The 19888-nt window shown below is 38.4% G+C and overlaps 3 protein-coding genes and 1 pseudogene across 5 annotated transcripts in view; all 4 read left to right on the forward strand.

The window, feature by feature from the left end:
- LOC127809665 (L-type lectin-domain containing receptor kinase IX.1-like) overlaps window positions 1-5882 on the forward strand; it is a 41581-nt gene extending 35699 nt beyond the window's left edge. Inside the window, exon 3 of one of the 3 annotated variants that reach the window (XM_052348646.1) lies at window positions 5354-5882. In XM_052348646.1, the coding sequence (XP_052204606.1) occupies window positions 5354-5419 (66 nt within the window). In that variant the 3' untranslated portion in view covers window positions 5420-5882. Of the gene's footprint in view, window positions 1-4318; window positions 4684-5353 lie in introns of those variants that run through there. The other 2 variants (XM_052348647.1, XM_052348648.1) reach the window with 2 other exon arrangements.
- The window catches only part of LOC127809662 (L-type lectin-domain containing receptor kinase IX.1-like), a 165530-nt gene continuing 147878 nt past the window's right edge, over window positions 2237-19888 (forward strand). The window contains exon 1 of the mRNA XM_052348643.1: window positions 2237-3341. Within this exon, the coding sequence (XP_052204603.1) occupies window positions 2393-3341 (949 nt within the window). The 5' untranslated portion in view covers window positions 2237-2392. The remainder of the gene's footprint in view (window positions 3342-19888) is intronic.
- LOC127809666 (L-type lectin-domain containing receptor kinase IX.1-like) lies at window positions 7773-12353 on the forward strand (annotated as a pseudogene).
- Window positions 14567-17291, forward strand: LOC127809660 (L-type lectin-domain containing receptor kinase IX.1-like). Its single transcript, XM_052348639.1, has 2 exons — window positions 14567-16739; window positions 16900-17291. The coding sequence occupies exons 1-2, from the start codon at window positions 14649-14651 to the stop codon at window positions 16960-16962; spliced, it is 2154 nt and encodes a 717-aa protein (XP_052204599.1). The 5' UTR covers window positions 14567-14648; the 3' UTR covers window positions 16963-17291.

Here is a 19888-nt window from a genome sequence, read left to right on the forward strand (position 1 = left end):
TCTTGTCGACAGCGCATTTAATGCGCACTTTCCCCCATTTCTGCGCATGATTACGCTCGTGGGACCCACAAGCTGTCGTGCGGCCGCTGGATGTGGAGCATGTGATAAGTCGCTCGTTGATCTAATGGCTAGGATCGATTGTTCCATTGGTATAAATAGTAGGGGGTGTACCCCCTTTCCTTCTTTCACGCTATTTTTGAAACCTCTTTAAGCTTTTTTCCTTCTTCTCTTGAGCTTTCCATTATTGCTTTTCTCTCAGACGCCAACCGTCTCCGCTCGGTGCTTGATACGAGTCTCCGTACAGACGACAGGCTTCAATGTTTGGTAAGTTTGCTATGACTATCTTCTTTCTTTTCTTCTTCCTCTTGTGAGGTCGTCCGTCGTCGATTGGTCGTCGGTGGTTTGTCTGGTTTTGCCAACTTCGTCGGTGTCGTTTCCGTTTTCCGGGGAGACGACACAATTTGGTTGGTCTGGCATCTACCGCGCTTTCGGGCGCAATGACCTTAGGATTAGTTTCTTATGAGATACCGGGCTCGCGGTTGCAGCCTCTCCGCCTTAGGCGGCACCCCGTTGCAAAGCGCTCGGCCTGAAAGATTTAGGGGATGTTTTTAGGGTTTTTCTAGATTCTTGAGGTCTGGTTCGCGATTTGCGACCTGACTGTTCTTTCTCTTCCTTTGTAGATGTCCGACCACATCCGCGAGAATTCAGCTCAAAAGCGTTGCAATCATATCATAGGAGAAAACGATACCTCGAACTCCGAAGACTGTTTCGTGATGGAGGGCCAAAACTTCGATGGTGCAATCTCGCAATCTCAGGAGATCGTTACAGTGACTTCTTCTGAAGCTGACCTGGAGGATCAAAATCAGGTCGCTGAGGGGAGTTCGGGACGCGAGGTCTTCAAAAGACTTCCATCTAAGGCCAAGTACCATGACGTGGCGTCTTGCATTCGGGAGTTTCGCCTCCCCAAAAACTGCCTTGTATACGTCCCTGCTCCGAGCTCCCACGCGGCCTACCCTCCATCCAATTTTGTAGCCATTAGCCCCCAGCATCTTGAGTTTGGCCTTAGGTTCCCCGTAGCTCCATACCTTATTGCCCTTTTGAATGATGTTAAACTCGCCCCCTTCCAATTGACACCGAACTCGTAGCTCCATACCAAGTGCCTGTAAAAAAGATAAGGCCTCCAAAAATTAAATGGGTGGACGAGTAAGGAAAATTTGGTTTAATTAAGTGGAAATTGTATAAAATAGTATATTTCTTACATTAGTAAAAGCTGCATCAAATAATGTATTTCTCATGTTAATTTGGTTTAACACAAAAGATGCCGTACCTATTTTACAATAATATAAAAATTAAAAATAAAAGTGAATAACCATGAACAATCTAAATTAATAAATAAATCTGGAGTTAATTGGACAAACTACTATTATGTTATATTTATAAGTTAAATTTATTATAATATATTTTCTCTCCTTGAATACTAGATGAGATAAGATATCTAATTTTTAATAAATTTTAATTTATATATTATATTCAGATGACAGGTTTAATTTGAATTCAAATTCAAATAAATCTAATTTATTCATAGATCTGAATCTATTGTCCATGTAACACTCAATTTGGTTAAAGTATTTATATAATTTGAAAAAAAAATTATTTAAATCTGAAAAAATTTCTAAAATATGACATGTTTCTGATATTGATATTTTAGATCTTTTAATTTTAAAAGAAATTATAGTCATAGAAATAAAAATACTACTTGTGATATTAAATTCTATAAAAAAGATAATTATTTTTAATATATAAATATTTTATAGAATACTATTAAGCATCTCTGTTAATGTAGTTTTAACAAAAAGAAGTTTTTTAAAATTAAAATTAATAAAATCTTATTTACATTTAATTATGACACAAAAAAATTAAGTAATTTATCAATTAAAAAAGATTTTCTTTCTAAAATTGAATATAAAAATTTAATTAATAATTTTATAACTTCAAAAATAAAAAAATATTTTTTAATATTTTTTATTATTTATTTATATTAATAATAAATTATTAAAATAATTATCGCTTAAAACCCTACCTAATCTTACGCGGCCCCAGTATTCATGACATAAAACTATCTTTGGAACGGTGGTCATGCCTGGTCAAAGTCAACCAAGGTTAAAATACAGAAATGAAAGAAGAGTTATTATATAATTACTATGGGCCACAATACTAAAGTCCTCCAAGACTTTGATTCTTCAGTAGAAACAGTCCTCCAAGACCTGTTCTTTCAATCTCAATATGGCCCAAACAGTGTTTGGCTAGCTATTTACATCTCAGAGGGAGGAATCAAGGAACTCAGCTGCATCCCTTCTTGCAAATTCTAAGAGTAATCCTCGGATGATCTAATATGGGGGTCTGCAACTGCAACTCTTGGAACTCCCCCCGACCAGCTGTATGTATTCTCCTTTCTTTTCTCTTCCTATGCTGTCTTCTTGCAGAAGCCCCTCATGCCAATGCACTGAGCTTCAATCTCACCAGGATTGGGCCTCAACATCTCAACGTCAATATAACACTCTACGGAGATGCTTATATCTCAGATCAAGGGATTCAAGTCACCTCAGACGAGCGCCGCACAGACCGTAGATCGAGAGGCGGCCGAGCCGTCTACAAAGAGCCTCTTCAACTATGGGACAAAGCTTCTGGGAATTTGACAGATTTCAGCACCTATTTTGCGTTTGTGATCGACTCAAGTGGGAGCTCAGACTATGCAGATGGGCTGGCCTTTTTTCTTGCCCCCACTGTTGATAGTCCCAATAATATCACTACGGGTGGAGCCATGGGCCTTCCAATCCACCCTGATACAATACAACCACTCTGCCCATTTCTTGCTGTGGAGTTTGATACATATTACAATCCACCATGGGATCCTGTAACAGGATCGAAAACCCATGTAGGTATCAACATCAACTCTCTCACGTCAAATGTTACTCAAGAGTGGTTTAGCAACATTACCGGTGGAGCAACAAATGAGGCTTGGATTACATACAATTCCAGTTCAAAACATTTGAGTGTTGTTTTCAGTACTTCTCCTGTAAATAACACAAGGGTCGAGAGAGGTCTTAATTTTTTGGTTGATCTTAGGGACTACTTGCCAGAACAGGTTGCAATCGGCTTCTCAGCTTCAACAGGATCATTTTTTGAGAAAAACAATGTTAAATCGTGGAATTTTAGTTCGAGTTTAGTTGTCCCTGACAAGACAGCTTCCAGCCCAGGGCCTAGTGCAGTTTCTCCTACGGAGAAGGGTGGAGGTACCAGCAACAAGAAGGGTCTGGTGGTGGGATTGAGTGTAGGCCTACCTGTTTTGGTGGTTGTATTGGCCTTGGCTAGCTTTGTCTTTTGGAAGAAAAGAAGAAAAAATAAGGAAGCTGATGAATTTGCTGTTGAATTGTCCATGGATAATGATTTTGAGGCAGGTGCTGGGCCAAAGAAGTTTTCTTATAATGAATTGTTCTTGTCAACGGATAGCTTTTCAGAGGAACATAAGCTTGGGGAGGGAGGATTTGGAGGTGTTTACCGAGGTTTCTTGAGGGAACTGAACTCTTATGTTGCTGTGAAGAGGATATCAAAGGGGTCAAAGCAGGGAATAAAGGAGTATGCATCAGAAGTGAAGATCATTAGCCGGTTGAGGCATAGAAATCTGGTGCAACTCGTTGGTTGGTGCCATGAGAAAAAACAACTGCTGCTTGTATACGAGTTCCTGGAAAATGGAAGCTTGGATTCCCACCTCTTCAAAGAGAAAACCTTGTTGACGTGGCCAATAAGGTATAAAATTGCTCAAGGCCTGGCCTCAGCACTGCTCTACCTCCACGAAGAATGGGAACAGTGTGTGGTCCATAGGGATGTGAAGTCAAGCAATGTTATGTTGGATTCCAATTTCAATGCCAAACTTGGTGATTTTGGATTAGCTAGGCTTGTTGACCATGATAAAGGATCACAAACCACAATTGTTTTGGCAGGCACAAGGGGTTATATGGCGCCGGAATATGTAGTTACAGGCAAAGCTAGCAAGGAATCCGATATCTATAGCTTCGGAATTGTAGCGCTGGAGATAGCTTGTGGAAGAAAAGCCATTGACAATAAGGTCCCAGAAAGCCAGATGATACTGGTTCAGTGGGTTTGGGACCTCTATGGTACAGGACGACTGCTAGAGGCAGTGGATCAAAAGATTGGCACAGATTTTGACCTGCAAGAAATGGAAAGATTAATGATTGTTGGGCTCTGGTGCGCGCACCCTGATCACAATTGCCGGCCATCTATTAGGCAAGCCATTCAGGTGCTTAATTTTGAAGCTCCCTTGCCCATCCTTCCGGCTACAATGCCAGTGGCAACATATTATTCTTCTCCGTTAAATCCCGGTTTGGTTTCTTTTTCCTCTGGCGCCAATGTATCTCAGAGCAGCCAAATCCAGTATCCAAGCTCTAGTTACACAACTGATTCTTCAAATATCACCTCGTCTTCTGCAGCTTCTTCTCCATCTGCATCACTTTTGCATACAAAAGTACTATGATTCCAAGAGTATCTGGTACAATACTAAAAAATGTATTTGCTACATTTTTCTTTATAGTATGCATATATGTATGTTTATATATATATTCCTGCATATTGTGTTTAATTATCTCTCTCTTTGTTTATGTTTAATTTGTCTATTTTGAATACCTGCAGTGGGAACTAAAGTTTCAGTTTCATATCTTTGTTTGATATCATGGTTTTAGAGGCTTGAAACCAAGACCATAACTTCCCCGCTAACTAAGATTTTGCATTGTATATAACGATGAGATGAGAGATATAATGTTGACGAATACAGAAGAATAATTTAAAATAATATGGTAACATATTCATCTAGTCATTTGTAACTTGTCAAACCATAATTTTAAACTTCTCCAGTTATTCTCAAACAACATTAACTTGGGTCTCGGAAAAGACTGAGTTCTTCGTTCTTTTTTCTTTTTCTAAGTAAACGCCGTAAAGACTGGGTTTTTCTTCCTTTCCTTGTTCTAATAAGTAAACTTGGTAAAGACGCTCCGGTTCTTTCAATCGCAAGAATACTCTCACAGGACAATGTGAAGGTCTAGCTAGCTATATATTTACATCTAATAGGAACTGATCATCATCCCTGGAGAGATGGGAGTCTGCAACTCTTAGAACTTCCCCAGATCAGCTATTGATCTGCTGCTTCCTTTTCTCTTGGCTAGCTGTCTACTCGAAGAAAATTTTGGTTGGTGAGATAGATCATTAGAAATATGAGGGTGGTCTGTAATAGCTTCCCGACATCACCATCTAATATGATCCTTCTCCTGGTCCTGGGCAGAATCGCGGTTTGCAGTCTGCTTGCAGCCCCTTATTGTGCAACTGCGCTCAGATTCAATCTCACTAGTAATATTAGCAGCAGCAGCAGCATTGGGCCTCAGCTTGTCATCATTTCAAATGTAATTGAACTCTACGGAGATGCTAACATCTCAGACCAAGGCATCATCCAAGTCACCCCAGACGAGCAGGGCATATACCGTGAACAGAGAGCCGGCCGAGCCGTTCACGTCGACTCTCTTCATCTTTGGGACAAGCCTTCTGGGAATTTGGCAGATTTCAGCACCAATTTCTTATTTGTGATTGACTCAAACGGGAGCTCCAGATACGGAGATGGGCTGGCGTTCTTTCTTGCACCTATAAATGATGTTCCCAATAATATCAATCCGGGTGGAGCCATTGGCCTTCCTATGAATCAAATCAGCAACCACTCGTGGAAACCAATCACCTCATTTGTTGCTGTGGAGTTCGATACCTATCTCAATGGAATAGATCCACTGACATCATCCAGAACCCATGTGGGCATCGACATCAACACTACCCACTCGAACGTTACTCAAGAGTGGCTTAGCAACATTACCGGTGGAGCAACAAATGAGGCTTGGATTACTTACAATTCTAGTTCGAAAAATCTGAGTGTTTTTTTCACCCCTTATCTTGTAAATAACACAAGGGTCGAGGGAGCCCTTCATTTCTTGGTTGATCTACGGGACTACTTGCCAGAATGGGTTGCAGTCGGTTTCTCAGCTTCAACGGGATCATGTTTTGAGACAAACCATGTTAAATCATGGAGTTTTAGCTCGAGTTTGATTGTTCCTGACAAGAGTAAAAACAAGGGATCCGTAGTACTGGGACTGAGTATAGGCCTGCCTGCTTTGGTGCTTGTGTTCGCCTTAGCTGTCTTTGTCTTCTGGAAGAAAACTAGAGCAAAGGATGAATTTGATGTTGAACTGTCCATGGATAGTGATTTTCAGGCAGGTACTGGGCCAAAGAAGTTCTCTTATAATGAATTGTCCAGGGCAACGGGTAAGTTTGCAGAGGAACAGAAGCTTGGGGAGGGAGGACTCGGAGATGTTTACAAAGGCTTCTTGAGGGAATTGAACTGCTATGTTGCTGTGAAAAGGATAGCAAAGAGGTCAAAACACGGAATAAAGCTGTATGCATCGGAAGTGAAGATCATTAGCCGGTTGAGGCATAGAAACCTGGTGCAACTCGTTGGTTGGTGCCATGAGAAAAAACAACTCCTGCTTGTATACGAGTTCTGTTGGTTTTGTAAATAATTGAGCTAAGAACAGATAGCAAAGAAGAAGGAAAAGATAGAGGAATTTCAGCTGAAGCTTAAAAGCATGGAACGGAAGAAGATTTTCTCACTTATTGAGTTCAAAAGATTGTTTAAATACACAAGTCATCCTTATCTAACAATCTATTCAAATACTTCCTCAACTATAGGAGATAATTATCAAAACAAACTGCAGCTAAGACTAATCAAATAATTCAAAAACATAGGCTAAACTTTAGGAGTTTTAAATTAATACTTATCTGCTAAATTTTCTCTAACAAACCAGCTAAGAGATAGCTTTGAAAGCTATCTATTTGAACCTGTTTCAGCAGCTTATCAGCTGCCGAGGCATTCTTTCACAACACTCCTCCTTGCATCGGTTGCTGAACACACTCCCAATCTTGATCTTAGCTGTTCAAACTTAACCTTAGGTAGAGCCTTGGTGAATAAATCAGCCAGCTGATCCTCTGTTTTGCAATATAATAGCTTGACTTCACCTTTCTGCTGCACTTCTCTGAGAAAAAATAATTTAATGTTGAAGTGCTTAGTTTTGTTGTGAAATACTGGGTTATTCAAGATAGCTATGGCTGCTTGATTGTCCACAAATAGATTTATACTTCCTTCTTACTCCAGGTTTAAATCAGTTAGCAATTTCTTTAGCCACAATGCTTGATTCACTACTGCTGTAGCAGCAATGAACTCTGCTTCTGCCGTGGATTGAGCCACGATTTCTTGCTTTTTAGAGCTCCAAGAGAGTACCCCCGAGCCAATTGTAAAACAATAGCCTGAAGTACTCTTCATATCATCCAATGATCCACCCCAATCACTGTCAGAAAAACCATAAAGCCTGCATTCCTCTGTCTTATAAAACAGAACACCATAATCAAGCGTTCCTTTAATATACCTCAGCACTCTTTTTGCAACCTTATAGTGTTCTGAAGAAGCACAATGTAGAAATCTTGAAAGCATACTTACAGCTTGAAGAATGTCAGGTCTTGTAGCTGTAAGGTACATTAGATAGCCCACAAGACTCCTGTAAACGACTTCATCAGCTCTTTCAGTCCCATCTTTTTTGCATAATCTGGCCTTTTGGTCCATAGGTGTACTCATAGGTTTGCAGTTCTCCATCTGAAATTTTTTGAGGATCTCCTTAGCATATTTCAGCTGATGAATGAAGATACCATGCTGGAATTGCTGGATTTCCATGCCAAGGAAATAAGACATCTCTCCTAAATCGGTCATCTCAAATACCTTTATCATCTCCAACTTGAACTGATCTATCTCATTGAGTTTGCTTCCAGTTACCAGGAGATCATCTACATAGAGTGAGACAATCAATGAATTTGTAGTAGAGTGCTTAGTATAGAGAGTAGGTTTACTCAAACTTCTGTTAAATCCCAAACTTAGGAGATGCTCATCAATCCTTGCATTCCAGGCTCTTGGAGCCTGCTTCAATCCATATAAAGCTTTCTTAAGCAAGTACACCTTATTCTCATGTCCCTCAACAACAAATCCTTCCGGTTGCTCAATAAAAATCTCCTCCTTTAGATAGCCATTTAAGAAGGCTGATTTGACATCAAGCTGAAATATCTTCCATTTTTTTTTGAGCTGCAATGGAAAACACCAACCTGATTGTATCTAAACGAGCCACTGGTGCATAAGTTTCGAAGTAGTCCATTCCAGCCACTTGTGCATAGCCTTTCACCACCAATCTAGCCTTGTGCTTGTTGATTGAGCCATCAGGATTCAACTTTGTTCTAAACACCCATCTAACTCCAATAATCTTCCTATCATTTGGTCTGTCAACTAACTCCCAAGTGTTGTTTTTCTCAATCATGCTAAGCTCCTCCTCCATTGCAATCATCCAGTGAGAATCTTTCTTGGCTTCATGAAAGCTTTCAGGCTCTAACAAGGTTAAATTGCAACGGTTATAAATATCTGACAGCATTCTTGTACCTTTAACAGGAAAATCATTAATGTTTTCATCTTCCATTGATGGTTGTTCACTTGATAGATGTGCTGTAAAATTCTTTCATTTTTCTTCATTCCAGTTCCAGTGTTGATGCTCTTTAAATTGCACATCTCTCGTCATCTCAATTTTGTTTGTTTGAGGATGGTACACCCTATATGCTTTGGAAACATTGTTGTACCCAATGAGAATGCCTAGTTCAGCCCTCCTATCAAGCTTGTCCTTCTTAACCTGTTGAACATAAGAGAAACAAACACATCCAAACACTTTTAGGTTTTGCAAAAAAGGTTTATAACCATATCGGGCCTTAAAAGGTGTTCTCCCTTGCACAGCCGTAGTAGGAAGCCTATTCAGCAAAAACACTGAAGTGCTGGCTGCTTCAGCCCAAAATTTCTTTGGTAATCCTTTCTCATGCATCAAACACTGAGCCATGTTCATGATTGTTCTATTCTTCCTCTCACTGACACCATTCTGTTGTGGAGAATAAGGTGTAGTGAGCTGATGTTCAATGCCAGCTGCTTCACAAAAATTATTGAACTGGTCTGAGGTATACTCAGTCCCATTATCAGATCTTAGCATCTGAATTTTACACCCACTTTGATTCTCTATCCATGTCTTAAATCTCTAGAAAATACCAGCTACCTCAGACTTGAATTTCATAAAATAAATCCAACTAAATCTAGTTAGATCATCTATGAAAACAATGTAATACCTGCTTCCATTTAGAGATACCTCTGGTTTTGGTCCACTAAGATCAGTGTGGATGAGTTGCAATCTCTGTTTTGCTCTCCACGAGGCTGCCTTGAATGGAAGTCTTATTTGCTTCCCATAGTGGCAAGCCTTACAAACTGTCAACTCTTTATCTAGCAGTGGCAGACCTTGCACTAAATTCTTTTTGCTCATTTGAAACACAGCTTCATGATGGTAGTGCCCCAACCTTTTATGCCACAATTCAGTAGTGCTGATTGTTGCTATTTGAGCCACTTGCACATCATTCACTGGATTTAAAGGAAAGCATTTACCTCTCATCTTTACTCTGAATAATTTCTGCCCCTTAGCATCAAGTATCAAGCACATCTTGTCTTCAAATAAAACCTTAAAGCCTTTTTCAAGTAGCTGACCAACACTTAGTAGATTATGGCTCACATCAGGTACATAAAGAACATTTGAGATCATTTTTGTACCTGCACTAGTGTCTATGGCTATAGTGCCTTCTCCCTTGACTGCCATATAATCACCATTCCCAATTTTGACTTTAGTAGACTCAGATTTGTCAAGCACTTTGAACACCTCACGGTTGCTTGTCATATGATTTGAACAAGCACTATCAACCAACCAACTTTCATCCGAACTTTTTGTTGCAAAACCTGCTGCAACAAACAGCTGCTCTTCTTGTTGTTGGTCTGCTACCTTTGCTTCTACAACTTGTTGAGACTTATTCTTGCAAAACTTTGCAATATGCCCCAATTGTTTACACTTGTGGCACTGCACATCCGGCCGTTTCCAACATCTATATGGCGGATGACCCTTCTTTCCACAGTGTTGGCATGGAGGATACTCTTTCTTCCCACTGCTACTTGCTTTCCCATTATCTGCATCAACTTCTTTCTTCCAATGCTTCTTTCCTTTGTCACTTTGCTTTTGTTGAGACTTTACATACAATGCTCCCTCTATAGTTCCTTCCTGCCTCATAGATCTTCTTTGCTCTTGTGCTTGAAAAGCACTCAAGAGTTCTGCTAAGGTTAATTTTGACAGATCCTTTGTATTTTCTAAGGCTGAAATTGTTGTCTCAAACCTTTCAGGGACTGAAACTAGCAACTTTTGGACAAGCCTTGTGTCTGCAAATTCTCCTCCCAGTAATCTCACTTTGTTTGCAATCTCTTGAAGTCTATCAGAATACTCTTGAATGGCCTCTGATTCCTTCATTCGTTACAGCTCAAAGTCTCTAATTAAATTCAGCATCTGCATCCCTTTGATCTTCTCATCTCCTTCATACTCCTTCTTGAGAAAATCCCAGATTTCTTTTGTTGTCTTCAGAGTCATGATTCTTGTGAAGACTACTGGGGAAACAGCAGAGAATAGGCATGACTTTGCCTTTGATTTCCTCTGCTTTTTCTCCTTGTGATTCCTAAGTTGTGCAACTGTAGGATTGTCCGGTAATGGAGGAACTTCGTAATCTTCCTCAACCACCTCCCAGAGATCATTTGCATCTAGAAAAGCCTCCATCCTAACAGCCCAAATCTGATAGTTTGTTCCTTGAAACACCGGCGGTGCTATAGCAGTGAATGGTGCTTCGGATTGCATGATGATTAGGCTGAACAGGAAAAACTAATGAAAAACAGCTTGATAGTATCAAACTCTCTTTCAATCTCACAGGCTCCTCAAGAATATTAGCTCTGATACCAATTTGTTGGTTTTGTAAATAATTGAGCTAAGAACAGATAGCAGAACATATAGCAAAGAAGAAGGAAAAGATAGAGGAATTTCAGCTGAAACTTAAAAGCATGGAACGGAAGAAGATTTTCTCACTTATTGAGTTCAAAAGATCGTTTAAATACACAAGTCATCCTTATCTAACAATCTATTCAAATACTTCCTCAACTATAGGAGATAATTATCAAAACAAACTGCAGCTAAGACTAATCAAATAATTCAAAAACATAGGCTAAACTTTAGGAGTTTTAAAATTAATTCTTATCTGCTAAATTTTCTCTAACAAACCAGCTAAGAGATAGCTTTGAAAGCTATCTATTTGAACCTGTTTCAGCAGCTTATCAGCTGCCGAGGCATTCTTTCACAACAAGTTCATGGAAAATGGCAGCTAGGATTCCCACCTCTTCAAACAGAAAACCTTGTTGACATGGGCAATAAGGTACAAAATTGCTCAAGGCCTGGCCTCAGCACTGCTCTACCTGCACGAAGAATGGGAACAGTGTGTGGTCCATAGGGATGTGAAGTCAAGAAATGTTATGTTGGATTCCAATCTCAATGCAAAACTTGGTGATTTTGGATTAGCTAGGCTCGTTGACCACGATAAAGGTTCACAAACCACTATTTTGGCAGGAACAATGGGCTATATAGCGCCAGAATGTGTACTTATAGGCAATGCCAGCAAGGAATCAGATGTCCATAGCTTCGGGATTGTCGCATTGGAGATAGCTTACGGGAGAAAACCCATCGACCATAAGGTCCCAGAAGACCAAATGAGACTGGTTGAATGGGTTTGGAATCTCTATGGTACAGGACAGCTCCTGGAAGCAGTGGATCCAAAGATGGACACAGATTTTTGATCAGCAAGAAATTGAAAGATTAATGATTGTGGGGCTGTGGTGCGCTCACCCTGATCGCAATCTGCGGCCTTCCATAAAGCAAGCGATTCAGGTGCTTAGTTTTGAAGCTCCATTGCCCGCACTTCCGACAACAATGCCAGTGGCAACATACTTTAGTTCTGCTCCGCGAGTAGTGAATACTACTACTTCGACGTCTCCGGGCTCTTTTACCTTTGGCGCCTATGTTTCTGAGAGCAGTAGCCAAGGCCAGTCTTCAAGCTATAACGATGACTCTTCAAAGGTCACCTTATCTTCTTCAACTGCTTCTCCATCTGCTTCACTTTAATTTGCATGTAAAAGCAGGATGATTTGGACAGTAAATTAATCGGTTAGATCATGCTTATTTTAAAATAACCGTTTAGTTAATTTCTAAATCTTATATTAAGACTTAATTAGTCTTGAATTTAAAATGATTAAAATTAGATTCTTTCTAAAGGAAGAGCTCCACCTTCGGCTCAACCTTCAAAATCCAAATTATATTTGCATTACACTGTTATTGGGCCTTTAAGCCCATTTTAGCCTTTCTCTGCTGAGTAACCTTTTTGAGTTCATGGTACAGAAATCAAAGGTCTCATTCTATAAGAGTTTGAATTATTTTGCTTCAATTTGCTAGGTGGGTTTCCAATTTATGCAATTGGTTGAAGTTTGTCTATCTGGCCCTGCCCGGATCATGCCCGCAACCCAAGCTGCAACTGGGGCTTCAATTAGGAGAATGGATGTTTTGAATTCGTATTGTTTCAATATTATTCCTATTGGAGTTCAACCTACAAAAGCAGTAATTGGGTTGTTTTGGGTAATTGGGGATCGCATTGAACCAAGGAGGGAATTGAGTTAGTTGGGGTTCTGGGCTGCACAAAAACACTGAAATAATATTATTTTGGTATTTTTATTTTCGTGTAACCTAGACAATTAGTATCTCTTCATCATCAGTGAGCCTCTGTCATTATCAATCTCTCTTTCTTTTTCCTTTTTGGTAAGAATTATCAATCTCTCTCACTGTCTGTCTCTGTGAATAATTGGGTTCATTTATCATTGTCAATCTCTCTTTCACTTAGGCTGCGGTGTGAATTTTCCTATTGATATATAGCAGTGGATTAAGAGTTTAAAAAATAAACATATACACCCTTAATTCCTGATTCCAGATAGATTAATCTCTCTTTCACTTGGTTTACAATGTCACGCTTGACCATAACTTCCCCACTTTTCAACACAAATAAATTAGGCCCATTTTTCATCATCAATCAAGACCAGTTCTTCTGATCATTATCCACTCATTATTAGCTTTGTGGGTTGAGTTGAGAACTTGCGCCTTTCACTCACTCAATTAACCTGGCACTGTTTCTTTGTGAACAATGCAACGTCTTGAGTGGAAACAGACCACCCACAAGACTGGTTTCTTTATGTGTTTCTGTCTCTGTATATCAAGATTCTCAAACAACACTGTATAATAAATTTTGATAATTTATCAGTTATTTCAAACTAAATACATAATTATTAATTAATAATTTAAAAATTATATTTATCCAAACACATTATCAGTTTAAATATTATCTAACTTTTAAGTTTTATATAACTTAAAAACTAAATAATTTAAAAATTATAAAAAAAAAAAGGTAAAGCCAAACACCCTTAAGCATTCTAAGTTATAATTTTTTAAGTAATACATAAAAACAAAACATCCACTTGTATAATAAAATAAAATTCTTACCAAAATTATATATTCCCCCTTGTCTTGCATGCCAAAGTTACCCAAATATTTATTTAATTTGTGATTGCTCAACTTGGACTTAAAATAAGCTTAACTCCAAGTAGGTCCCATACCCAGTTCACCCACAGAACATCAAGTCCACGAGCGCGGTTTATAAGTTATTTAATATTTTTTTGTTAAGTGTTTGACAATATTAAATATTTTAAAAATTATGTAACTTAAACGCTAATATAATAACGTTTGAGAAAAGTTAATAGTCCACAGCTTTGGTGCTTATATATATATATGTATATATATATATAACAGTTATAAATATATATAATACATAAAATAATATTATATTAATATATTTTTAATAATTATATATAATTTATCAACATTTAATGATAAAATTTTACATTATTCAACATGTCTATTTTTATCTTTTTATCAAATTATAATAACTTATTAGTTCTTTCAAATCAAACATATAAATATTAACTGATAGATTAAAAATATATTTATCCAAACATATTATTAATTTAAACACTATCTAACTAAAATGTTATAACTAGCTTAAAGACTCTCTATGCTATAACTAGCAATCCCTTGGACTCTTAGTCTTGACCAGCGATCCGCTACTAGCGAGCTGCTTTGTTAGCTATTTACATGCATATATGTAACAAAATGAACAACAGAGGGATGTAGAGAAGAAAACACCCAGAAAATGGAGAGAAAAAAATTCTCAGATCTAATCTATTCAACACTGTACACTCAGTCATCCATATATAAATACAAAAAGAATTTTCTAACAACCTATAAAGGAAAAATACATTATTGTCCCTCTGTACAGCTTGGCAAAATAGAAATGTAAATAACGAAAAAATGGAAATTATCGTTCTTCAATAATGAACACTTTCCCTTTATCCAGATGTGATGTATTATGCTCCAATAATATATGTCATACATACGCTTTCCTTGCAACTTCCATTTCAAGGAAGAAAATTTTTGTTGGTGAGATATATCATCAGAAATATGAGGAGGGTGGTCCGCAATAGCTTCCCAACATCACCATCTAATACGATCCATCTCCTGGTCCTGGGCAGAATCGCGGTTTGCAGTCTGCTTGCAGCCCCTTATTGTGCAACTGCGCTCGGATTCAATCTCACTAGTAATATTAGCAGCAGCAGCAGCATTGGGCCTCAGCTTGTCATCAGTTCAAATATAATTAAACTCTACGGAGATGCTAACATCTCAGACCAAGGCATCATCCAAGTCACCCCAGACGAGCAGGGCATATACCGTGAACGCAGAGCCGGCAGAGCCGTCCACGCCGACTCTCTTCATCTTTGGGACAAGCCTTCTGGGAATTTGGCAGATTTCAGCACCAATTTCGTGTTTGTGATTGACTCAAACGGGAGCTCCAGATATGGAGATGGGCTGGCGTTCTTTCTTGCACCTATACATGATGTTCCCAATAATATCAATCCGGGTGGAGCCATTGGCCTTCCTATGAATCAAATCAGCAACCACTCATGGAAACCAATCACCTCATTTGTTGCTGTGGAGTTCGATACCTATCTCAATGGAATAGATCCACTGACATCATCCAGAACCCATGTGGGCATCGACATCAACACTACCCACTCGAATGTTACTCAAGAGTGGCTTAGCAACATTACCGGTGGAGCAACAAATGAGGCTTGGATTACTTACAATTCTAGTTCGAAAAATCTGAGTGTTGTTTTCACCACTTATCCTGTAAATAACACAAGGGTCGAGGGAGCCCTTCATTTCTTGGTTGATCTACGGGACTACTTGCCAGAATGGGTTGCCGTCGGTTTCTCAGCTTCAACGGGGGCAAGGTTTGAGACAAACCATGTTAAATCATGGAGTTTTAGCTCGAGTTTGGTTGTTCCTAACAAAACAGCTTCCAGCCCCTTAAGCAAGGGACTGGTGGTGGGACTGAGTGTGGGCCTACCAGCTTTGGTGCTTGTGTTGGCCTTGGCTGGCTATGTCTTCTGGAAGAAAACTAGAGCAGAGGACGAATTTGCAGTTGAACTATCTATGGATAATGAATTTGAGGCAGGTACTGGGCCAAAGAAGTTTTCATACAATGAACTATCCTGGGCAACTAGTAACTTTGCAGAGAAACAGAAGCTTGGTGAGGGAGGATTTGGAGGTGTTTACCGAGGTTTCTTGAGGGAATTGAACTCCTATGTTGCCGTGAAGAGGGTATCAAAGGGGTCAACGCAGGGAATAAGGGAGTACGCGTCAGAAGTGAAGATCATTAGCCGGTTGAGGCATAGAAACCTGGTGCAGCTCGTTGGTTGGTGCCATGAGAAAAAACAACTGCTGCTTGTATACGAGTTCCTGGAAAATGGCAGCTTGGATTCCCACCTCTTCAAACAGAAAACCTTGTTGACATGGCCAATAAGGTATAAAATTGCTCAAGGCCTGGCCTCAGCACTGCTCTACCTCCACGAAGAATGGGAACAGTGTGTGGTCCATAGGGATGTTAAGTCAAGCAATGTTATATTGGATTCCAATTTCAATGCCAAACTTGGTGATTTTGGATTAGCTAGGCTTGTTGACCATGATAAAGGATCACAAACCACAATTGTTTTGGCAGGCACAAGGGGTTATATGGCGCCGGAATATGTAGTTACAGGCAAAGCTAGCAAGGAATCTGATGTCTATAGCTTCGGAATTGTAGCGCTGGAGATAGCTTGTGGAAGAAAAGCCATTGACAATAAGGTCCCAGAAAGCCAGATGATACTGGTTCAGTGGGTTTGGGACCTCTATGGTACAGGACGACTGCTAGAGGCAGTGGATCAAAAGATTGGCACAGATTTTGACCAGCAAGAAATGGAAAGATTAATGATTGTTGGGCTCTGGTGCGCGCACCCTGATCACAATCTCCGGCCTCCTATTAGACAAGCAATTCAAGTGCTTAATTGTGATGCCCCGTTGCACATCCTTCCGGCAATAATGCCAGTGGCAACATATTTTGCTCCCCCACTAAATCCCTTGACATCTCTGGTTTCTTCTACCGATGGCACCAACTTTTCTGACGGCAGCCAAGTCCAGTCTTCAAGCTATAGTCACAACACTGATTCTTCAAAGGTCACCTCTTCTTCTGCATCTGCATCACGTTTGTATTCAACAGCATGTTGATTCTAACTATATCCGTATGCCACCTAAAATGTATCTGCTACATATATAATGTATATTGTATGATTATATGTATGTTGTTTCAAAAACTAACATTGCATTTTTGTTTTAGATAATAAGGTCTAGAATGGAATTGGAAGGTGGTGGTGGATTGGTGGGGACGGTGGTTGACTAGTAGAGCAATGATCAGTGATCAGATAGGGAGGAGTGGGGGTTGTTCTGTTTTTGTTGCTTGGTGTTTGGAAGACTCGAATATAGCTCTCATATGTGTTGGTCTTGTTCCTTCTTTATACAACCAGTGACTTCCTTATATGTATGATTATGTGTATGTTGTTTCAAAAGGGAACTGTTATTTTGATAACATCTTCTCTCGCAAGTCTGGTATAAAAAAAAGTATGATTGCCAGAATAGAATGTAAATCTCAAACGTGGACAGCTTTGATGAAGTATGTTCTTTTCTAACTTAGATTCAGAATCCATGAATATATATAAAGGACTCATTCAATCGCCCTTTCTCATATCTCCGTGTTTTGTTGTGTCAACTGAAAAGAGGTTTCTGATGTGAAAGGGGTAAAAGTTGTGTGGACTGTGATGTGTATCTCCTCTGGTGCCTATAATTGTCAATTTGGCATGTCCAGGACGAATTTGAGGAAAGGAAATGCTACTTGCACACTTTAATTTAACAATTATGGTGGCACTTATATATTAATATATTATATTGTGTTATATTAATATAAATGCAGTTTATATAGGCCTTGATTCTTCTCATTTCTCAATCTTCTAATGTTAATCTCGTGTGTGATTTAACGTATTTCAGAATTATTTTAAACGAGATTCTCTCTATTTTCTCCCCCCTAGATCTGCAATGAATCCCTCTACAAAGATTAAAAAGTTGAAAATTACTTTACTTCCACAATTCAAACACAGATTAGAGACTAATTTACTTTTATGATTTAAAGATAAAATAAACCTTAAGCAGCATCTTCTCCATACAAAATTAAATAAGATGATTCCAATAGCATCCGGTAATTCACAAGAAGTATCTGCTACATGGTATTCTCTGTATATCTGTATAATATGGCATTTAGTTTAAGCTAACAAGGTCTAGAAAAGAATTGGAAGGTGGTGGTTGGACTAGTGCTTGTGGTGGGTGTCTCGAAGATGAGTAAAGCAATGCTCAGACAGAGAGGAGACGTGGCTGTTCTGTTGTTGTTGCTTGTGTTTGTGTTGGAATTATATGAAGCTTCAACGGCATTGTTTTACAGGGGGCAGGATGGTCATTTGGCAACTCTCATTGGCTGTCTAAAACGTTGTCGTTTTGGGCCCATGAGTTGGACGGCCAAAACGGCAACCCTCCCCCCTGTCGTTTTATCAAGGCGTGCCTTCTCTTTCTTTGTCGTTTAGCCTGCTTCCATTCCGATCGTCGATGCTACTTTATACGATTGCATTCCCACCGCTATTTTTCTCTATTTATCTCTTATAGTGCCTCGAGATTAGATATGGACAGCCTCTGATTTGTATTGCCTCTTTTAGGGTTTGTGTTCATTCTCTGTAAATATTTTTCTCTCTTTATAGGTTTGATATGAATGTTTTCTCTTTAGGGTTTTGCCTTTAATCTATAATTTTTTTGTTATGGGGCAGTTTTGATCTAAGAGTTGTTTATTTGTACAGTGAGTATATGAGAGTGAGATTTGTATATTGTGTCTGTAATCATCTCTTTCCAATAGTATAGTGAACTCTCTTTGTCAGAACTTAACGTGACCATAACCCTTATTAACGGATGAACCACGATAAAACTTATTTATGTTCGTTTATGTTTTATTTTGCTATTCTGTTTATATGCATGTTTTAAATTTATCGAATACTCTGTGTATGTCTTGGCTCTATTTCTGGGTTCTGTTTTGAGCAGTGGCCGAATTTTGTCTCGACCCCAACAGTTTGTATAACTTGAATTGAGAGGTTGCATTTGTTGGTTTTTTCCCTTTCTTTATACAGTCCAGTAACTTGGTAGTAAACCTTAACTTCTGGCTTCACCACTCTTTCTCCGTTTGTTATGATTCCCATTTCCACTTATCTGATAGAAGCAAAGGAGAACCATATTCAGCAAATCTAAAATTAATTTCTGTTTAATTAAGAATGTAAGCATATGAAACTATACATCCATTCCTCCAATATATAAATCAAAGGGCACGTTACCTTTTAAATTCATACAACAGATATCACCAAACACAAATGTTACTAGATATCATACTCATGGTACTCTTACATGAACATTTATTGCCCTGATATTGGTCCATCCCAACCAAGAGATATTGTTGCAGAATCTGTGTTGGTCCAGCAGCCAGCTGGTTAGATGCCATCCTTCCCCATGTCATATACCCACCAACCATCAATTGCTTGACAGAGAGGCAGAGCCAAAGATTTTGATTGAGTGGGGGATGAATTTAAATATAAAAATATAATTTTAAAAATAAGATAATAATAATAATATTAAAATAAAAAAAATTTACAATTATTTCTCATATCTTTTCATACTAGAAATTATAATTATTTAAGAAAATTACCTTATTTATTTAAATTTTTAAACTCGTCATGAGTACGAAAGGCTAGTTTTGTCGTAGAAGAAATTGAATACAATCAATTAATACATTTAGACAAATTCAATAATCACACAGAAAACTATTTCAATCTTGATTCATTAAGATTTCGCAATTGTTTCAAATTTAATTGCGTACATTATTACCATCTCCAAGATAAACTTAAAGTCCATTTTTTTTTTTTAAATTACTGAACCAACCCTTCCTTAACAAAAGAATCACCATCTCCTTATTTTCCATTATTTATTTTAAAAAGATAACAATATAAACAAAATATGACATCTTTGTTTATATTATATTCCAATCAATCAATAAATTCATTGAATCAAATTGAAATGAATTGTCTTGATTTCAAGACTTACACATACTTCATTGCAAGTAGGCTCTTCTAATTTAATCTCAAAAGTTAATATTATAATTCATTATTGTAGTTTTTAATCCGGAATCTATAAGAAGTTGTGCAACATCAATTTACTTAATACTTATTTTGTTAATTTGTTTATTT

This window comes from Diospyros lotus, chromosome 9 (genome assembly GCF_014633365.1).
Source record: "Diospyros lotus cultivar Yz01 chromosome 9, ASM1463336v1, whole genome shotgun sequence".
NCBI lineage: Eukaryota > Viridiplantae > Streptophyta > Magnoliopsida > Ericales > Ebenaceae > Diospyros > Diospyros lotus.

Excerpts from the sequence above, each read along its gene's own strand:
- LOC127809660 (XM_052348639.1), top strand. The coding sequence starts at position 14,649 with ATGAGGAGGGTGGTCCGCAATAGCTTCCCAACATCACCATCTAATACG. Across the intron at positions 16,740-16,899 it reads ACAACACTGATTCTTCAAAG|ATAATAAGGTCTAGAATGGA; the intron begins GTCACCTCTTCT and ends TTTTTGTTTTAG.